The 22,258-nt window shown below is 38.9% G+C and overlaps 1 protein-coding gene across 19 annotated transcripts in view; it reads left to right on the top strand.

Moving 5' to 3' along the window:
* The window catches only part of INPP4A (inositol polyphosphate-4-phosphatase type I A), a 134,868-nt gene that overhangs the window by 91,881 nt on the left and 20,729 nt on the right, over positions 1 to 22,258 (top strand). For 11 of the 19 annotated variants that reach the window (XM_072849642.1, XM_072849648.1, XM_072849651.1 and 8 more), the window contains 10 exons: positions 3,317 to 3,447; positions 3,800 to 3,904; positions 4,723 to 4,831; positions 6,514 to 6,531; positions 9,165 to 9,348; positions 10,713 to 10,931; positions 12,087 to 12,360; positions 15,623 to 15,655; positions 19,932 to 20,104; positions 21,550 to 21,673. In XM_072849642.1, coding sequence (XP_072705743.1) covers positions 3,317 to 3,447; positions 3,800 to 3,904; positions 4,723 to 4,831; positions 6,514 to 6,531; positions 9,165 to 9,348; positions 10,713 to 10,931; positions 12,087 to 12,360; positions 15,623 to 15,655; positions 19,932 to 20,104; positions 21,550 to 21,673 — 1,370 coding nt within the window. The remainder of the gene's footprint in view (positions 1 to 3,316; positions 3,448 to 3,799; positions 3,905 to 4,722; positions 4,832 to 6,513; positions 6,532 to 9,164; positions 9,349 to 10,712; positions 10,932 to 12,086; positions 12,361 to 15,622; positions 15,656 to 19,931; positions 20,105 to 21,549; positions 21,674 to 22,258) is intronic. The other 8 variants (XM_072849657.1, XM_072849654.1, XM_072849658.1 and 5 more) reach the window with 7 other exon arrangements.

The raw sequence follows: 22,258 nt of genomic DNA, 5'->3' as shown, positions 1-22,258 counted from the left end.
TCTTTTTATATATACAATCATTTATATACTTCAATAGACTTTGGTTTTTTAACATAGTTTATTTTTAATATAAAGAGAAAAATGAATTTGAATTAAAAATAAAACATATCTCAATGTTTCATAGGTGGGGGGGATTCTGGATAGATGACACAGCATAAATGAAAGAGTAATAACTCCAGCTGCTGAGAATTTTGAGAAAGGAACAGAGACAACATAGAAACCAGCTGAGGAGGAATGAGTAATTAGAGTAGCAGACAGAGAAGAAAAATCAGAATCACTTTGAAGGTGAACTTTGAAAAAGTCAGTTGACTTCTGTGCTATGAAAGCAAAGCAAAGATAAATGACAGGAGCACTGACTCCTCTTAGTGAGCTGAGATGGCTTTGAGAGTCAGAAGAGTAGTTTTGAATGGAAAACAAACAGAATAAAAGCAAGTAAAATGAGACACTGTAGGACAGTAATGACTTTTTCCCATTTTAGGAGGTGGGAGGGAGAAGGAAATCTGTTAAGCATTTTGTAGGTTTATTCTGAATTTGCTTCTTTTTGAAGTAATTAACCCTTTTCCAGGCAACATACCCATTTATGACTTTTACTTCCCTACATTTGTAGGCTGTGGTTTGCAAACATAATGGTTTATGTATTCTTTATAAAAGCCAGGGTTGGGATGGTAAAAGAATTTTAGCTGTATTTCTGAGTACTGGGTTTTTATTTTGGCTGTGTTTGAGTCCACTCCTAGAGGCCTAATTAAGTCTGACCTTAATTAAAACTATCTAGTACTCTCAGTATCCTGTATTGATACATTTCAATTCCTTCGGGATATTGTGGAAGAAAATAATGTGTTAATCCATATGAGCAGGCTGAATTAGTCTATGGTGTTTTCAAGTAATTTCATATTTTGCAAAAATGATAAATTCTCACAAGAAGGCGGCAATGAATTTTTGTAATGTATGGAAGAACTAATGCATGACATGACTGTTTGAGTTTCCAAAGTTCACATTGGTGGGTTTTTTTTTTTCTGCTGTTGAGTTTTGGTTTTTAGTGACGTACACTTAGTAAGAATTGTCACATTTTAGATTCTAGAGAATGAATGCTGTGTCTTGCGTAGCTGTCCTGCTATAACCTTGATGGAAGGGGCTTGGTATATGCCATTACACATTTAGACATGGGTTATTCATAGTTTATTTTATATCTTTGGTTCTCTACAGCTTTCCTCACACTACATTTAAAAGCACCTATTCATTACAAGGTACAGCTATAATATTGTAAAGAGTTGGCAGGCTTACCCATAAGGTGTCATCTCTGATGGATGTAGTTTAAGGACGTGAAGAGGAGAATTTAGGGTGAATGGGGAAAAAAGATGTGGCTTCCTGTAAGATTGTGGGCAGTGAAGTTTCTTAAGGTGTTAGCCATGAAATATGACTGCTCAGAGGGTCTTGCTAAAATCATATAGAGATCGATGTATGCATATTGTACACAGTTGCAGGTTAATAACAGCCCAGGTAATTGCTAATACAACTTTGTATGCTCTGAATTGTGTGGCTCAAAGGTAAATATGACTTTTGGGTAATTAGCGAGAAAGACTCCCTTCTCTCTGTTCAGTTGAGGTGACCCTCAATGACGTGCAGAATTCTTTTCTGTCAGTGCTTTTATATTTCTAATGAATGATTATTTTTCTGTAAGGTGGGTTACTGTCATGTTCATTTTGAATTAGTGCCCTGTTTTGTTACAGTGTGGGAAATAGCATGATCACACTTCGTATTTATAGGATCTCTCAGATTTGGCCAAGTGCTCTTTTCTCCATTCTCTGTGCTGCAGCCCAGAGGAGTGCCAGACAGCTACACAAGCACAGCTGCTTCTGTCTTAACATCCTGCTGACTTTTAAAATGTCCTTGGGTAATCACAACTGCTGTCTTTTACATAAAGCCCTTCTGGGAGAGAGCTCTTTGAAAGGAAACATCTAACCAGGGGGATATTTTGGCTACGTAATTATTTATGGCATGCACATCCCCTGCTGTCTTAGCCCTATGGGACAAACAAGTAAACTTAAAGTGTTAAGCTGTGAATTTACTTCAGGAAGACATGGGCTCAAATGCATGGCTTGTTTTGAGCAGGGAGGTTGACAAGGTGGTCATAATAGCATCTTATGCAGAAGCAGTTTACAAGATGAAACTGGAAATGTCTTTTTCCAAGTCACTGATAAATATAGTTGACCCTGTTGCCTATTGGCAAATCAGTCTGCTGTTTTTCTTGGAAATTTGCTTCCTTTTGATAACATCCTAAATACTGTGGAGTAGAAATTGTTCTGTGAAATGCTGTCTTAAATTATATACTGACAATTGATTAAAACTGTGGCTTAGGGATATTGAGAGAACTGCAAAAAGAACTGCTGCATCCTTTTGACAGATGATTGTTCTGCCTTTTCTGGGGTAATGTGCTGTTGAATTGTGTCTGGTGTTGACTTGTTTACTTTTTCCCTTCTTCCTTTATTCTAAATAATATCTTAATCCAAGAAGACAGTAATACAAGCATGACATGAAATACACTGAATATTTTGTCAGCAGCACTGTTGGGAAACAGTATGTAACGCAGGATTGCCATGTGTGACTGAAAACCCAGCAGTCAGGGTGCAATGGGAAAGCCAGGGGTTTTCCTGTTCGTATCTGGGGGTACCCAGTCGTCCTTTATTCCACCTACAGTGAAACTGGAGTGCCTAAAATCCAGAATCTTTGATCCAGGTTTTGTTGGCTCATCTTTTGTCTCTCCAAACCCTTATTAATGCTTACACTTCTGAGACCTTCCCTGCCTGGCCTTGAAAACTGTAGTGTAGATACCTGGCCACTGCAGATACTCCTTGTACCTAATGTCACATAGGTGCTAATCTCCTACTTAAGCTCTGTCACAGTTCTGATTTAATTTGAAACCCACCAAAGTTCAGTAGAGTAGCCTAGAAAGGTCTTCATTGTCCCAAGTCACCTGACATGATGACAGCGCCTGTCATTTGCAAATCATCATGTAGTTTGGGAGCTCCTGCAGAAAGGTGGGAAGCTTTGGTTTTGACCAACACGTGAGGCTCGTGGGAGGGAACACAGTGTATTCTGCTTGTGAGGAACCTATGTACCTTGGGGTAGAGCTCAACAGCTGTGCTTTGGGACATGCGTTTGGAAGCATTCCAGTCCGGTGACTAGGTTAGACCAGAGTGAATTGAGAATGTGTCAGCTGAGGATGGTGCTACACTGATAAAATGTGAAACTCGTTCTTGGTCAAGTGGACAATGGAGCTAAACACCTCTCTTTTTTCCTTTTCTTTCTTTTTCCCTAGGGTTTGTGAACTAGAAGAATTGGGAGAACTGTCTCCTTGTTGGGAAAGCCTTCGTCGACAAATAGTTACTCAGTACCAAACAATTATTTTAACTTATCAGGAAAATCTAACTGACCTGCACCAGTATAAAGGTGATTTCTTTTTCATAATAACATGATACTTCTCAACCGTGATTGTTAGTGGTTCTCTGAAATTGGGAACCCAGAATGTTTTAGTTTGATGAGTGAAAAATATTATTTTTAGATTTCTTTTCTTTATTAACATTTATTTTAAGTTTGCTAATGATCTGGGAATATTTGTCTGCTTTATTCATTCTCTTATTTTACCCTGAAAGTAGAAAACAATGATGAACAGTAACAGAAAGATACCATTTTTTTCCCCTCTGCTTTACTTTCAGCATGTAGCAAATGATGAATGAAACTCCTTGAATATTTTAGCGTAAGCAGAAGGTTTTTATGCTTACTTTTCTCCTGTATTTCTCAGGTCCTTCATTTAAAGCCAGTAGCTTGAAAGCTGATAAAAAATTGGAATTTGTTCCTACGAATTTACATATACAGAGAATGAGAGTCCAGGATGATGGAGGATCAGGTATTTGTTTCTTTTTCTCTTTCTTCACCTTATTCTGTTGCTTTTCTCTCCATTTTTTTATTTCCATCCTCAACCATATAGCCAAGTTTCTACAAACTACTGGTCTGTAGTACTAATGCTACTTGGCATTTTTGTAGCACCTTCTGTCCTCGGATTCCAAATCTCTGTGCAAAAGAAGGGGTGTAAGTATAGTTATCATTATTCTACAGGTGGCAAAACTAGGTTCTGGAGTTAACTGGACCCTAGGTGACACAAGTCAGCCTTTGTACTAGGGAATGTATTGGATTAAGCTGCTGTGTGCCTTCCAGTCATTTTGGATTGTAGCAGAATAGCAAAAGTTCTGTCTGTTTTTTGTTGGTTGAGCTTGTACGCTTTTTCTCTGGAACCATCATGTACAGTTATGCAAAATCATACTAGTTCGTTCACATCAAGCTTGTTTCTTCATAAATAACCTAGGTTTTCCCTCCTTTTAACAGTAATTCCCACTAACCATGGACAGACACTTGTCCCATGTATCCATGTGAGGGATTCCAGTAATGGCAGGCTTTGTGTAAAGACCAATGTTCAAGGCTTCTTTTTCACTGTCAGTCTTCTAGATTAAGAAACAGAGGACCTGCATTCAAGTATGGTTCTTTCAGCTCAGAAGTACTTGATGGATTTCCAGGCCCTCTAAAACAATTCGGTTTTCCGTGTTCTTCAAAACGCTGGCACAAAGCTTTAAAAAAATTACTTTCAGAGTAGTTTTTGAATTTCCACAATTGTTTGTCCATAGTAAAGATGACAAGCTTTCATTTGTAAGTCCTTTTTGTCCATCCCAGATCAGAACTACGACATAGTCACCATAGGAGCACCAGCAGCTCATTGTCAAGGCTTTAAATCAGGTGGCTTGCGGAAAAAGCTGCATAAATTTGAAGAGGCAAAGAAACAGTAAGTAGAAATGTTGTCAGCTGTTATCATGCCTTTTCCTCCTGGTCCATGCTCAGTGATTTGGAAAATCATTCCATTCTCTGTTTTTGTTGCACTTCATTCAATAGTTCTACTATACAATGTGAAGATTATTCCATGGTTTTTTTCCAAAGAAGGAGAGGGAAAACAGTTTCCCCTTTATATTACCATATTTGTTTGTTTACTGATGGGCCTTTTCTAATAGTCTGTTTAGTGAAATCTTTAATTTTCCTGAATACTTGTTAGTTCATTTAGTTTAGCTATTTTAGGTGTTGGGTTTGGGTTCTGCCTAATTGTGGATTAGAATATTTGTCTGTAGAACCTCCTCAGCTGCACTACATCATGCTTTCAACCCATTATTTTCAGGAGACTTTCACCCCTCTCATAGCTTCAAGGTCCTGTTGCTGAGCTCTCTTTAGTACAGAACAGCTGTGACTGATAGGCAAATTCCTTGTTGGCAGCTTGGGTTTAGTTCTGGGACTGCTGCTGGAGGCTTTTCTGGACTGCCTCAAGGTTTATGCACAGATTAGAATTCTGAATCTGGCCTCACTCTGCTCTACAGGCAGGTTACTTGACCTCCACAGTCCTGTCTTCAGGGATTGTCTAGTGACCTCTCTGGAAGTGCAACCGTATGTAGAGAGGAAGAGGCAGAAATTGGGAAAGTCACATATGCTAAAGGGAGAAACCTGCATGGCACCCACTCCAGCTCCCTAGGAAGAGATAATGCTGTCTGGGTCTGCATTACTTTTGCTGCAGTACGGAGAATTTAAGGAACAATGAGAGCAGCAGGACAAGGAGTCATTGTAGCCAGGGAAAATGAGACCTTGATAATCCCCTTCCAAAGAAAGGATTTGTAGGATTTGGAGCTGATGGGAGAAGAGAGTGACGTGGCAACCAGGCTCTGCCAATTGCAGAATTAGTTTTGGCAGTGGAGAAGTGAATAGCAGCATCTTGTGAACATCAGTCAGATATGTACTGATAAAAAGATTGGTGCAAAAATATGCCTGGTGTAATTATTCCTGAATTACAGAGTGTGCTAGGATGGGACTAGAGGAAACTGGAAACACTGATACGCTAGGCTCACCCTTCCTGTTCTTTTGATGCCATTATTGCTTCTGAAATAACCTCCTTCTGTCACCTTAGCTACTGGAGTGGGCCTCACTCCTGCAGTATCTAAGTTCCTATGTCTTTTGATTTTGGTTTGTGGTTCCCCCCCGCCCCCAATAATTAAGTGATCAGAGAGCTTAATTTCTATCCAGTACTTTTCCTCTAAGCTTTACAGAACTGTTCTTTCTGGGTCCATGAAAACTGCAGGTTCAACATTTGAAGAATAACTTTCCTTTCAAGTACTTCTATGTTATCATAAAAGCCAGTATAGTAGAACTGGGATCCATCTCCTCAGTTTCACCGTTACATAGATACTGTTCAGTTCTTTCTCCTTTCATTGGCAAAACTGTGCTTGGTGCATCCACAGCATTTCCCCAGAACAACATGTGGGCATCTGGCAATCTGTGCTTTTTGCTTACAAGTTTAATCGTTATGTACCCACCTTGTTGAAAATATAACTCAAATAAGTTATTTCCCCAAACATCCTTTGTTTTGTTTTCTGCTTTTGGTATTTGCTAACAATCTGCTAATTTTATTTTGGTTTTTTGTTTTTTTAGCAGTTATGAGGAGTGTTGGTGAGTTTTCTGTTTCTGAGAGTTCTGTAGAGAGGGTTTCTGTTCTTTGGGTTGTTTTATTTTTGTTTTCTTTCTTTTCTTTGGCAAAGATCTGGTGTGTTTTAAAGTGTGCAGGGCTTTTTAATGTCATGCATCATGGCATCCCTAATTGTGCTCTAAGTAATTGTAGCTGCTTTGTAGAACATGATGTGTGAATGAATTTCATTTCATCTGCAATGTTTGTTTGTAATGAACAGCTAGCTTCCTGGCTCTCTCTGATCATAAGAAGTTAGAAAGCTGAAGATCAGAATGCAAGGATTTTATATCTTCTCCTCTGTTATTTCCAGTGAAAACTGCCTGGAGAGAGAAACGTTCTGCCAGAGGTGGAAGATAATTAAGATAACTCTCCGTATTTTTAAGTCTTTATTGTGATAGATTGGGCATGGTTTATATTTTTGTAACCCATGTCTTCATTTAAACATTTTCACTTAACTTTTGTTTATTTTTCTTCATGTTGTGGTGTTCAGTACTTTGAAAAGGAAACATTACTTGATGGTTCAACAGTGCAGAAGTTCTGCTCTAAATTACTCATATTAAAGGTTGAACCTCTAATTCACTGAGAGTTTAAGGCTGTGTTACAGTTTGCTGATATAGTACAAGGAGTGCTGTTCATTTGAAAAAGCAATTGCAGGTTGGAAAGTAAATATATGTGAACTTTACACCATAAATTTTCCCCCCTGATCATCCCAGCAAATGTTTGTGATTAAAAATGCAATAATTCTAAATCAAATCTCAATATGCTGCATGGCCTTTCCTGCCAAATACGTCTTTATGCATGTTAACCACACTGTCGTGGAAAGAAATTGCTCAGAGGAATTGTCACTAACATCACTGGTCAATAGAGAGCACAAATCATGTACAGGGAAAGTCCTAAAGGCTGAGATTAATTTGCTGTATGGCGTAGCAGTACTGGGGAGTGGCTGTTCTCTGCTCCACTCAGGTGTGTGACCAGAGGGACACAAATAAGGAAACTCTTTCAAGAATCACTTCTGCATTATATCCTTTGAAAACAAATCCCCCGTCTTTTCTTGTAAAAAATAGAGCTCAGACAGACACTGGGATTAGGCTCCCCCCTTGCCTTAATACTAGTTAAGGGACAAGAACTGGTATTTGTGGCAATGATTTTAAAGCGTGCCCCATGCAACCCTCCTGTCTTACCTCACAGACACGCTGCAGAAATTAACAGCATTGCTCTAGGGGTGGCAGAGGAATTCACACTCCTTGGAGGTCGTGATCTGAGGTAACCATGCCTGGAAGAGAAACTCCTATCTATGTAGTCTCTCAGTGTAGCCGTGTCCATCAAACAGTGCTGAGATTGGTGCAAACAGTAGGTTCTTCTGTGCTGTTACTACACTGAAGCCTGTCATGACTGGAAAAAATGAATACAAATAAAATAACGTACAATTGGTGTCACCTCATGCTTGATGCCACGTCGTGAATGGGCATCACACTTGTCACAGCTGGAGCTGATGTAAAGGCCTGATCTTTGCACAGCTTTCCTACTGGGAGGAAAAAAGCCAGCATATTGCCTGCCAAAGGGAGTAGTGGTGGGTTGGTTCCAAATAGTTAACTAAGAGCACAACTTCAGCTTAAAGTAATTTTCTAAGCTAAAAGGCAGCTTTTGTGAACGGCTCTTCTCAGGTAGGATTAAATCACCTTTTAGGAAGTGCTAATCTCTCTCCAGCAGTTCCAGACAGAGTCCAGGCATCTGTCTTGGACTGGATAAGCAACTTGTGTAGACATCTAAACTTAGAGGACATAAACTATTCTCCTCCACTGCCAAGTAAGCAGTCTTAGTGGAGCTGCAGTATCCCAATATAAAGATATGTTTTATTGGTATTTGGTATATTGGTATATTCCCTTATTATTTGGAAAAGGCCAAAATCTGGTATTGCTTTATATAGTTACAGCTGAGTTTATAATAGGGAGAGTTGTATCATGTCCCTAGTTTAGTATAGTAAGTGTGTGCTAACAGAAGCTACACCAAGGACAGAGTCCTTGGATTAGTCTGGAGATATACTTTGTTTTTTATATGTCATAAGATTGCTTTTGGTGGTGTAACTTGAACCAGGCCTGCAACAGAGGAAAGGATATGCTAGTCGGATTTTTTGTTAATAGCACAGTGTTTGCATTATGGATCTGGGTAGCATTTCTGTGTTGGAAGGAGTGCAGATTTTCTTTTCATGGTGCTAGTAGCTATGTGGTAAAACAGTTTTGTAAACCAGGCCTCAGTGAAGTGTCTGTGTCGTAAGGAGAGGGAGAGTGGGGCAAGCTCTCTCTGCTAACAGTGGTTCTGTATCTGATGGCAAAATCTATCACACACATTCTCCTCAGCAAAACTGTCCCTCTGGTATACAAGCTCTGCCCACAGCCCCTTGGCATAAGGGATTAGTAAATCTGCATCTGAATGCTTTCAGTAAAGGCAGAGAAGGCTCTAGGATCATGTTCCTACTGTGCAATTGCCCACTGGCCTTTCACTGTTGATTGCTAGCTTAGGTAAATTTTTGTTGTCTGCCATTAATTCCCCAGCATGTCTCTGTAATGCGTGTACCTCTAGATCAATTTTCCCCCTAAAATCAGTCTTTCTTTTTCAGCACTTCAACAAGTTCCCAGTCTATAATATACATCCCACAGGATATTGTTAGAGCAAAGGAAATTATTGCACAAATCAACACCCTGAAAACGCAAGTCAGTTACTATGCAGAAAGGCTCTCAAGAGCTGCCAAGGATAGATCAGCTAATGGCCTTGAAAGAACACTTGCCATCCTAGCAGACAAGGTAGGAGAATAATACATTGCCACACTGAAGCACAGTGTATTTTTTTTTCTCTGTCTGTCTCTTTAGTAGGTTTTTTTGAAACATCTATTTTACCTTGTTCAGTAGTGTATTGTAATGTGTACAGTCCTAAAGAAAAAGCAAAATCAGACCAGCCTTTAAAATTTGCTGCTTTTTATTTAGGTTGTCTCTTACTCTTCATAGTCTTGTCTTCGCCTCCTCTTGAGAGTGCAGTGGAGAGCAATGTCCTCTGCTTCCCTCCATTCATTCATCATATTCCAGAAATGTGCATTCTTCACTTTCTTTTACACCCTTTTCTCCATAACCACCTGCTTTTTTTTTAATGTTCCTCTGAGTCATCTGTCAAGCAGCAGCAACTGGGTAAAAGTTAATGAAACAATTCTGTATTTTTCCACTGGTGAAATAAGGAGTAATGGTGACACAGCCTTTGCTTGAATTATAGTGATGTGAATCAGTTATTTCTTGATGGGTGCTAACAGAAACCAGACTGGGCCCACAGCTGAACATAATCTTATTTACAGGGACAAAATACCCAAATACACTTTTATTGATGACTTCTGTCCCTGAAGCACATCTGAAGATTGTAAATGGGAGTAATGGCCAATCAGCTTGCCATAAATTGTCCCAGTGGAGAGGATATGCATACAACTTTGTAGAGTGCAAAAAATAATGTGACCCCATGTAAATGTATTGTTTATTATAATGTTCACTCTAAATGAGTATAGTGTGTATAACTGATCTGTGGGATTTTCTACAGCTGGACAACGTGTATATATACCATCGTAAGGGCTTGTTGTTTTCTTTTTTTAATAGACGCACAGGCCAGATACTTTTCATATTCACATAACTTATAGAAATCCTTTAATACAACACCACTAAATAAGACAGGGAACAAGTTGCATTGATTAGAGGATTATATCTTAAGCCCGCCTGTTAAGTTTTGTTATGATTTGAGACAGGATGGTGGAGGTTAAGCATGGTCTCTCTGGCGTGGCAACTATTGTGCGGGGTATACAAATGTCTGCACAGTGTTCTAAGCTTTCATCAAATGGAAAGTGAAGTGCAAATAAAGGTGAATTGCACATTTATTAGTGAAATTTTCAACAATTGCAAGGCTAATATAGTAGTACAGACTTTGGAAACGTACCATTTGTGTTTTGGTATCCTATATTGCTTTTTAGGGCCATTCTGTAAAATTAATTTGAAAGCAGCTTAGAGACTCCTAAACAACGATTAATTTCTTTTACAGAATACTAGTTCTTTTTTTTTTCTGCAAAAAATATAGTATAAGTTGTGTACGGAATAATGAAAAGTTGTTAAAATGTGGGGGGGTTATTGCTTTTTAGACCCGGCAACTTGTCACAGTCTGTGACTGCAAGCTGTTGGCAAATTCAATACATGGACTGAATGCTGCAAGGCCAGACTATATAGCTTCAAAAGCATCTCCAACCTCTGGAGAAGGGGAGCAAGTGATGCTGAGGAATGATCAAGATACACTTGTGGCCAGATGGACAGGAAGAAATAGCCGATCTTCTCTGCAGGTGGATTGGCATGAAGAGGAATGGGTACGTTTGCTCAGTGGAGTTATGATTATTTTATTCTTTTTAGTTTTTGTTTGCTGTGTTCTTTTGTTTATAAGCTCTGTAACTGCTCACCAGATATGCATAGGATGAGTACTTTGGAGGTATTGGTCAACTAGCAAAGACGTTGCCTCTATCCTATGCTCAGTTACTCCTTGGCATGGGGATACAAACAGGCCTTAATAAATATTTCTGGTTCTTCTAAACAGCGGAGATCGTTACAGTAGGTGCATGGCTTTTCTCAAGTTGGTTCCAAGGGAAAGTAAATAGCTTTTAAATTAAAAAACTGACCGTACTACAAAGGGCTTTTACACTTCTCTAAAATAAAGCATGTTTTGTGTGTGTTAGCTATACAATTCAGCCTTCCTGTTTTTCATTCTCATCTAAATATTTAGAACTTGCAGTCCATCTCTGTTTTGATTATGAACAGCATTTTAAAACTGTTTGTACAAAGCATTTAAATGGTTTTCCTTACCACACTGCCAATTGAAATGAGAATTGGGCTGTGTAAATTCTGTCATAGTGTAACATAAACAGAAGTTAATGAAATCTCAAAAATAGTCGAGATTAATTAAAACAATTATTAATATTGTGAAATATCAATTGTGAAATGAGGTCCAATTCATTTTGGAAATGGATCCTTGCTAGTTTTAATTGTTTTGGCATACTTTGACTTATAGTCAAACTCAGAGTAATGAGATACGAATAAAGCCAATTCAGTTATTTAGATAGTAATACAATACAGTAATTTTTTCTGTTATTCACTGAGTAATATAGGAAAAAAGATGTGTGATTGCATACAATTATTATGTCAAACATGAGTTTCAAGAATAAACAATAGCACCAACTGGAAATTGGAATAATAGTGCAGGAAGAGGCACTTAAAATTGTTCAGCAAATTTATTTAGAAAATAGCTTTGCAATTTACCACACACATCATGTCGCTACATATTGTTGACATGCTGGTATACATTATTTATATATCCAGAACTTGTGTGTGCACAAATGTAAACACAGTAGCCCAGAGGAAACTTTGCAGAATATTGTGACAAGAATCGCAGGAGGAAATACATTGCCACGGGATTTGTTACCCAACTTCTCTTTTCTTTTTAAATTGAGAAAGAAATGTTTTCTTTTAAGGAGAAAGTTTGGTTGAATGTTGACAAAAGTCTGGAGTGTATTATACAGAGAGTGGACAAACTTCTCCAGAAGGAGCGCTTGCAAAGTGACAGCTGTGAAGATGTTTTCCAGTGTGACATCAGCTGTACTAGTAAGAAAGGTAATCGGGACACTCGTGCCTACTGGATAAATCCAGAAGATTTAAATGAGACCTCATCATCCTCACCACCTTCATCATCCTCACCACCACCTTCATCCACACCATCCTGTGCATGCCATTCTCTCAGAAAGACAAGTGCGTATGGCAAACACTGCTTCTCACTGCTGCTCTCTTCCTGTGCGCTGGCATCATTCCTAAGCCTCTGTTACATCCTTCCATGTGTTCCTAGTTCAGTGGTGGTGTTAAGCACTGATGTCAGGCAGAAAGGACTGGTGCTGCAGCTACCGCGAGCTGCTAAGCCCATTACTTATTTTGAAATCCTGATCCCACTGAAATCATTGCCGAATCCATTGATGACAGTGGCATTTGGTTTTCATGCTGGGTGTTTTAAGCTGGTAAAACAGGTGTTTGGGTTAGCATATGTCAAACACCACCTCTGGTAGCTTTCCTGTTGGCTTCAGCTTCTTTGCAGCAATCAAAACTCTATAAATAAATAAATAAAACATGAGAGAAGTGCAGGTGCTACTGCAACACTAAGGGTCCCAGCTGGGCTGCCAAAGCATAGGAGAGGAGCCAAGCAGCCCCATTAGACTGAGCTGAACTTGGATGAACCTACTGGAGTTTAAAGCAAATTTCAACCCAAATTGTCAAAAGCTGTGGTGCTGAGGTACTCAATTAGTTAGACTTCTTGTAGCTGGAAGGTAGGAATTGGTCAGTGCAAGCTCTCAGTGGAATAATCCTGTCAAAATGTGAGGTCAAGTGGGTGCTGGATTGAATCCAGCATAATGCCATGAGCATGTGAATGAAAGATATCCTTACCAGTTTAGGTTGACAGTTTTGCAGCCGTGCATTAAATTTCAGAATTATTTCATTTACATATGTACTTATTTCACTTATTCTCACATTCTTTACATGTGGTCACTATGATTTGGCCACTTAATAGAGCAGGTGTGCCAAGTTAAGCTCTAGAAAGATTGATTTGTGTTTTCATTTCCTTTTTCCTGTTCTGTCTTATCATTTGATGGCCCTTTGTCCCTCACGTGTGTCTGTGACTTCCTGTCCATCCCATTGTTAATGTTGCAGTGGGAGGCAGTGCCTTGAGAAAAAGAAAGCAAGAAAGAAGCTAAAATAAATGTTAATATATTTTTGTGTAGCTTTGTACATGTTACATATGATTTGCTTAGTATCTTAAATGATCATGTTTTTCTAGATTAGACTGACATTTTTGTGTATTATAAAGGAATAGGAGAGTTGGTTCTTGTTTCAGAATGTGTTCTCTATTAATCTTTGACTACATTTCTTCTGCCAGTTTACCTTTAAATGTTTTTATTTGCTAGCTAGTTTAAATCAAGTTTTCTGTGTATTTACATGAAGGTTTTATCAGTAAAATTCAATGCAGCTTCATATTAATGATTAGAAGTTGTGGATTTTTAATATTAAAAACAATAGGAAAAATCTGTGGTGGGTGATATCAGAAGCTTTTCACAAGCCAGTTCGATGCTGAAAGCATCTTAAAACAATAATTTTTTTTCATTTTTCAGTCACTCTTTTAAATCTGCTCTGGATCTTGACGCTTATGCCATATAAAAGTGGAATTAGCTGGCCTTACCTACCAAAGGGTTTGTTTGTGCCAAGAGTTTCTGTAACCTTTCCCTGCTCTTTGTCCAAAATAGGAAAAAATCTTTTCATTTAATCCACAGAACCTGGGACAGAAACATTAAATCAAGAAGTGTCACAAGCTTTAAAGCTAAGGGGCTTGCTGCCATTTCCCAGTGCTAACTAATTGTAAGGACTAGATCTGAAGTCTGACTGTCAACCAACATTGGGTGAATTTAACTTAAAAATCCTGGAGAGGGAATCCTGTTTCTTAGGTATCTGGTGCAAACACTGTTCGTAGGTCTTAATCAGCAATTTGAATTACACTTGGGAAGTTTATTATAAGCCAGGGCAAGCCGAATACTTGATCACATTCTCATCAGATGTAGTTCCTAATTAATGGTCACTATTTTTGACGGAGGAGCAGTTTCAATACTATGAAAAAACCTGGTCTTACTGAAATTAATGGGAATTTTCCCATTGAGTTACTTTCCTTGACTCCACGCCAAATCTGGCCTGTTAATTCCCTTTCACTGTCACTTTCCACAACTGATCATGGGAATAATTGAAGGACAAAGAAGATCCTGTCTCTAAGTGCAGAATCACAACATTTTAAAGTTTTTCCTTGTCATGTGTTCAAAGAACTAACACTTTTTCTGTTAGTAATTCTGAGTTTTGAATAAATGACACTGAGCAGAGAGCAGCCAGAAGTTTTTCTGAAAGCAATGTAAAAACTAGCAAACCAAGATAGTTCCAGAATTGGTAAGAGAGAGACAGTAGAATGTTATTGAAGGACTTTAGAGGATCTCTCTAGAAATGAATGCTTGTGAAAGAAAATACTGCCTGAAATACTAGAAGGGAGACTTAAGAAATTATTTTAAAATTTATTTTTGTTATAGGCTTAGGTATTCATTACTAAAATTGCATGGGGGCATATAGCTTCTTTAATGAACACGATGAGTTTTAATTTACTGAGAGGTTTTTATCTTGGATTGTCTAGCTCAGCTGATTGTCCTAATGCATACAATTGAATTTGATATTTTCTGTTGTTATTTTCAAATTCGTAATTCATTGACTAGTGAATCTAGATATAAACAACAGAAGTTTAAATCCTGTTAGCTTAATAAACTACTTTTCATTAATGCAAGACTTGCTATAACAGGGCGTGTATTATCTTTTTACTGTTTGCATTGCACTGTAGTGTATTTTCATCTGACAGCTTGCTCTTCCCAATGAAGTGAGTGTGGAACACTCACAGGCTTCACTGGTGAGGTTTCAGCCCTTCATATACAATCTAATGCTTGTGTTAACTGTCTCAGAAATTGTATAACAGAAATTTGGCTAAGATAGCAAAGTACTGTTTATTACTCTTGCGTTGTGGGTGCCATAACGTTGTTTTCTATTAAGTGCATTGAACTTACTGCTAGTCTTTTGCTATTCTGTTTAGCAGCCTTACTGCCAGCTTATTCTATAACTGCACTAAACCAGGGGTTCTCAAATTGTGCCCTGTGGATCGCTGGGGATTGACAGTGTACTTGCTGGTAATCCACAGAGAGCTCCTGAGCTAGCGGGTACTGGCTTTCCTCCAAGTCCCCATCCAGGTGTTCATCTGATCAGAAACAGTGGAGTGGCGGAGACAGCCCATGCCCTCGGTGCCCGCAGGCAAAGGAGTATCTCTGCTGAGCTCCTCTTCCCTCGGTGAAAGTGTTTGAGAACCCTGGCACTGAGCATTTGAGTTGCTTATGTTTAGACTGTGTTGCTGCTCCTTAATCATGCATGTTGCCCCTCCATTTCTGTGCAGATTGCAGCCCTGCTCCGGAAGAATCTGGCCCAGGTATGTGCATTCATGGCTTCTGCTTCTTCTGAAAATTGCAGGGTTTGGTTCATAATTAACGACCGAACAAGTGCCTTGCTGTTAAGGTTGACCATTTTCAAATGGTAATGCTCTGCAATATCACATGACTTACCTAAGCATATTGAGAAGTTATTATTTTCCTAAATAATAGTGCAAGGGGGTATCTGGTAACTTCTCATGTCCAGGTATGGGAGAGCACTTGTTCGTGGTCTTTTCGGTTTCTCCAGTTGATGTGTTTTAGCAAACTCTTGTGGGTGAGAATCATTTGAGGCCTGTTCCAAATGTCATTGAAGTCTGGGAGTCTGGCATTTCAGACATGCCCTTTCATATGTGCTGTTGAGCTGGCCTTTCTGAATGAGTCCTTGAGCAGAACATGGAGCAGTCAACAAGGCTGATGGAGACTCTCTATGTTATGGGTGCGCACCAAGCACTGTTGGGCACTGCAAGTCTAATGTTTCAGAATACAGAATTCAGGAGACTTTCATCCCACTGTTAGCCTTCTTTCCTCTCTCCTGGCACTTCCTGCACACTGGTGTTGCATTTACAAGGTCTGAATAATATGCCTCTTGTAATACCACTCTCTCCCAGCTAGATGGCTATAATTTCTCCCATTTGAGAGTAGTTTAATCTGAGTTCAGTGAGGGTTCAGTCTTTGAACTGTTACAGCATGGGCTCCTGGGTTTAGTGAAACCAATGGGAAATAAAGCTGCAGTGCAGGTATGATTTTTATCTTCACAAAGTATATTAATGTTCTTCTCAGCTGTCCACCCTGTTTCCTTCTATCACTAAGAAGGTGTTTTTAATCAATAAAAGACTCCACAAGTTTTTAATTCTTGGAACATCCCCTTAGTTTTTGCAAAATATGAATGCGGTGCATAAATTAATGCTATTTATTGTTTTTAAGATGAGAGTAATTAAAAGCAGTCAGGTTACCCCAACTGGGTACCCAGATATACCCAAAACTGCATCTTAAGTTTAAGTGGCTGAAGCTGCAGTGTAGTGAAGCGCTTAATGCTTGCTTCCCTCTGAAGCCAAACATGATGTGACTTCGTGCTTAAGTGGGTTGCTGATTGTATTTTACTGGATCAGGGCTAAGCAACTACCATTTATTTAATAATTCTCTTTTTTAGAGATCATGAGTCCTTGCAACCCTGACCTAAACCAAAGGGCAACTGCGGGTGCCCTGTTTTATGGATGCTAGGGCTTTTTTTAATACCAAAAGACTAAAAATATATTAGGCTCTGGAGGACAGTTATTTTAATAATATTTTTATTGCTCTGGAGAAGAGAGACTCTGAGTGGGGGAAAAGCAAAAACTTTTCCCACCTGTCATTACACCCTTGATTTATACAGGCTTTATGTATTAGGTTCTCTTAACAAGACATCTTTTTTTTAATAAAATAGTCAGTAGTGTATGGTGAGAGAAGGTCCACTATGTGAACTCATAGGCCTTCCCAGCACACAAAATGCCACATTTCAAAGTGTACATTAAGGTATGACTTTGGTCAGCAGCAGTCATAAGAAAAATAGCAAAGACTTACAGGGCCGAGTCTGGCCCTTATCTACCAGCCAGAATTCAGTTGTAGCTGTCTGAGTGGAGACTGCAGGATTTGTCTCTTGCTGTACAATATAAAGTGCCTAAAGCAAATGACAGGCATCCTGCCAGTTTGTACAATGCCAGTTTTTACACGGAATAACTTTTAACATGAACTAGAAACCTCTGTTTAAAAAGTGGGATTTGTGTCCCAGGCATACCAACAGCTAGTTTGGACTGGGTCTCTGGCTGTTGTAAATCCGTAACAACTTGTTGCATCTCCATTGTTTCAGGCCCTACGCCCAATCATCCTACCTATGAATCTGCCCAGTGGAGTCTATAATAGTTTTAAAAACTTCTGATCACCTCACAGAACATAAGAGCAGAGCTCAGAGTAGATTTCACATTAGAATTAGTGCCTCATGGTGTTTGAAGGTGCCATTGATTAATGTGATAGAAAATATACTTTCAGTAATAAAGGTCTGTTAGGAAAATTAATGAGAGGAAGACAGAAGGACAGGAAAATCCAGGCAAAAGTCAAACACTTAAGAACCCTTTCACATTTGTTTAAACGCTACCAGTGAAATGTTCCAACCTGATTTGAGCCTGGGAGTGCAATTCCTTTTATTCCTGTTCATAGCAACTACATTGACTAAAAAATTAAAAGAACACAGGTGACACCTCTGTGAAGTAGGTAGCAAAAAGCATTTAGAATTTTGCAGACTGACAAGGGTTTGTTTTTTCATGGCCAAAGTTTTAAACCAAGAGAATACACAGCACAAAGGATTTTTGCTCATTACCCCAGACAAGCCACTGCATTGCGTGTGAGTATTGGGAGAAAAAACATCTAATAATTGCTTTATCTTCAGGCAGGCTGGTATACCACCATTATACTTTGTGATTACCCCAGATAAACATACTGTTCAAATGAAGTGCTGCCAGACACACTACAATTTTAAATCTCCACTGAGTTAGTAACTATATACATGTATGTATATCCAGGCAATGAGATGATGATGATGTGCTGGAAGATCTTTTCCGTTCTTCTTGTCATTCTCATTTGTTTATAGAAAAGCTCTTAAACGCAGTAAGAGAAACACTGTTAGTATCATCTGTGTTTTGCTTTTTAAGTGTTCACAGGGCCATGTCATGGCATCTGGTTTATTTTGAGAGAAAATACTTAATAGAATATAAAAGACAAGCTGTAATTCCTTGCCTGTTCTTTTGATGTTTCCTGCTTTTTTTATGGCAATGGAAAAGAGCCAAACAACTTCCCCTTTGTGTCGTTTATTAGGTTATCTATCTACCACATAGAACAGAAGCAAAAAGGATAGTTCTGTTAATCTTGTCAGTTATGTTTCTGTTAGCAGACTTCCAAAGTTCCCCTCTTTGGCTGGTTATCAAAGAAACTTTTATTACTACTAGCTCTTAGTCCTGCCTTTGAGTCAAGATCCCGAACAGCTTCCTTCCAGGGGCTTGAAGTGCCCCATTCACGCAGGTTCTGGTCTGTACGTTGCCTTGTTCCTACACCCAACTGGGCTGGGGGTTGTGTGTGTTCTGTTTGTGAGCTATGGTGCTTTTTAAAAATAAAACACATTGTCCTTCCCTTTAAAAAAAAGAAGTGTTCTTCTGTTTCAACCTTACATTAAGGAGGGCAAAACCAAAGCACTGTTCTATTTTCTTTTTATATCGCAGAGGGAATGGATTTTGGTATAACATCTGAATAATTTTTTGTACAGTCATGGAAACGGGTTTTTAAAATTGGTGGTTGGTTAAGGCAAAAGGTGAAAGAAGGAAAGAAAATAAATTGAGCTTGTGGGGCATTTTAAGGCAGAGCAATCTCTTGGGGAGAAGGAAGGCACAATGTTTGGGGTACTAAAATAGGACTTTGGCAACCCAGTTTCATTTCTGTGCTCCTGTGTAGGACCTTGAGGAGAGTCCCTGTGGGACATATCTCATGTATTTCAGTGGAAGTCAAGCTCCAAACTACTTCCAAGGATCTGGCTAACTCCCACCTAAATCACTATACTTAGTGTTTCTTGCTAGCTAGCTCTAAGCCTTCAAAGCCACTCAGCAAACAGAGGACACTTAAAAAAAGTGTACCTACATGAATTTTTCGCCTCTCTGCCTTATTATTCCTATGCTGCAAATGGGAGACAAGCATCGTCTTGCCTCACTGAGGTGCAACAAGGATCAATAAGATGGTGAGGCAGTTGAATGATACGCATATGAGTCCACAAAAGATTCAAAGGCAAAATATTTGGGAGAAATCTCATTGGCAGAAATGGCTAAGCAGATGTTCACTATTTCTGTTATATGGTGGACTCCATACGGTCTGTCCACGTATGCACTGTGAAAGGGTATGTTTGAACATGCACATGCAGTGATACACTTTTGTATATAGATATTCATATTTCTGTTATACTTTCCAAATCAGCTATTGTATAGCCTGTTCTGTGGGCACAAATCTGGGAGCTATTACATGGTTGGGAAAGTCATAACATCCTTACAGAGTAAAATTCTCCATATTTTGCTCATGCGATAACAACTCTGTAAGATTACTTAATTAATAACAAGCAGGGAGTAACCAGCCAGCCAAAATAAAACAAGCCCTAAATGTGAATTATCAACAACTTTGACTTGCAACAGGAAGTTTCTTCTTAATGCGTGTTTGTTTCAAATAAAGTACTTACAGTGCTGCTATTTTTTTTCTTTTAACCAGGCGAATGGAGCGAAGCTCTTTATCCCTTGCTGACAACACTTACAGACTGTGTAGCCATGATGAGTGACAAGGCAAAGAAAGCCATGGTCTTTTTATTAATGCAAGACAGCGCCCCGACAATAGGGCTCTGCCTGAGCCTTCAGTATCGCAGGGATGTTGTCTTCTGCCAAACTGTAAGCAAGCAAATATGCATGATTTGATTATACTTCAACATGTGGTGGGTTTTATATGAAATATGAAAGATGACTGTTTTCAGAATTTTTCAGATCTGTTCTGTTCTTGGGTTTAACACTGTGATCTCCTCTCACAGGCTCTGCTATCCTGTCCTTACTGGTCACTTACATGCATTTGACAATATATAACTTAAGTGTCCCCTTGGATATACATTCACTATTTAAAAAACCCCCAAATTCTAGAACTATACTGCTGTCTACAGAAACAACCTTTGCCTTCCACTGCCACCAAACTAAAACCAGAAGTAAGATGTGAAAGAGGGGGGAAAAAAGCCCATGAGCAGAAAGTGTACTCCCTCAGTTACCTTTTGTTGTTTTCTGCATCGAGAAAACCAACAGGACCTGCGGTACCTAAGGAGAGAAGTCCAGCTACAGGGAGAGAAATGAGAGCTGGTTTGGGTTTTTTTTTTTCCTAGAAGTTCTGTTTCTGAGCCTGCTGGGGTCTCTTGTGTCAGCCACTGACTAGCAGGTATCTGCACTAAAAAACCTTCCACATTTCTTCTGCCTGCTACACTTCTGTAGTGTGTCTACTTCCCTGTGAAATCAGTATCTCACTCATTTATTTCAAACAGCTTATCTCTTGGACATTGTTTGGTAGGGCTGTTGTCCCAAAATGTAATATCTCATAGAGAAATTAAGGGGATTTTTCTATACAAAACCCACTTCATATTGCAGATAATTTTTAAACTCAGTGCTTTGAATCTGTTCACCCATCATAAACAGAACTTTATTCCCTCTTGTTTAATTCTGTAACAAAGCCTTACACCTGTGTACATATGGCAATCACCTGGGAATTTCCTTTGTTGACAGAGTGAATTAAGACTAGTACTAATCTTAGCTCTTAGTACTGATCTTAGTACTAGGTCTTCAGGACCTTGTCCTGAATATCTCCTAACACTAGAGTTTGCATCTTTGCATAATGCAAACAGGTATTGCATTTTTAAGCTTTCTTAAAATGCCATTTAAAAAACCAATCATTTATTCATACTATCAAAATTCATGGCCTGGAACTAGCTGTGTTGCTTTTCCATCTGTAACTAAAACAATTCTTCAAGGAGAATCTTTTGTAATTTGTAAGTGGTAGACCGTAATACAAGTTATTGTGTCCAGAAAACAAGTAGATTGGGGATCAATGGCAGTCCCATTTTGGGACAGCTTGTGAGATGAAGGCAGTGTTCCCTAAATCTGATTTATGAATGTTTTGGCTTTTTGTTGGTTGGTTGTCTCTCTTCAGCTGCAAGGAAAAGAAGAGTGAATTTAAGGGAAAAGAACATCAGTCTGACAAATTTTATGGCACCTCTTATGTGTGATATTGTTTCTGTTTGGGGCTGAAGAGCCTTTTTGGTCTTGAATCAGTTCACTCTTGTCTGTTTTCTCTCCCACAGCTGACAGCTCTCATTTGTGGTTTCATTATCAAGCTGAGGAACTGCCTGCATGATGATGGATTTCTAAGACAACTCTACACCATTGGCTTGCTGGCGCAGTTTGAGAGCCTGCTGAGCACTTATGGTAAAGGCGCTGAGCACTTATGGTAAACGCACAGAGCAAGTGGGTGGTATTAGCTGTTGAGTCAGCAAATTCTGCTTTAAATTGGCTGCAGCAGAACATGAGTGTTTGGGACAATCTGCAGCTCAGCTACAAAATTATTTTGAAAGCTGAAATGCAAAACCAGATTATATCTGGAGTACTTAATTAGCTAACAACTCTGAATTTCTTCACATTTAATTGAATTACTTCTAAAAGATAAAGTGTACTTGCCTTATAATATAATGTCAAAGGTTTTAAAAAAAAAGTATATTGATCATTTTTTCAGAAAAGAAATGGATTAAAATTCTGGTAAGCTAGGAGAAACTGTGCCCAAAATATGCTTTTTTAATTTTCTTGACCTCCTGTAGTCCTACAGTATGAAGTGAGCAAATCCAGAATACATTGTAACTTTTCCAGCACAAGGGATATCATGGCTGTGACAATGCTGAGAAGCACTTACTAGCATTGTCTAAATTGGAAAATCAGCATATAATCTACTTGAAGAACAGTAGTCTAGATTGTGCTAGATAATTGGTGTTTTCTAAACTTGCGGAACTCAAAGTCAGT

This window comes from Ciconia boyciana, chromosome 1 (assembly GCF_034638445.1).
Source record: "Ciconia boyciana chromosome 1, ASM3463844v1, whole genome shotgun sequence".
NCBI classification, from domain to species: domain Eukaryota; kingdom Metazoa; phylum Chordata; class Aves; order Ciconiiformes; family Ciconiidae; genus Ciconia; species Ciconia boyciana.
Note: the sequence above shows the minus strand (reverse complement) of the source record. Positions and strands in the feature narration are given on the sequence as shown.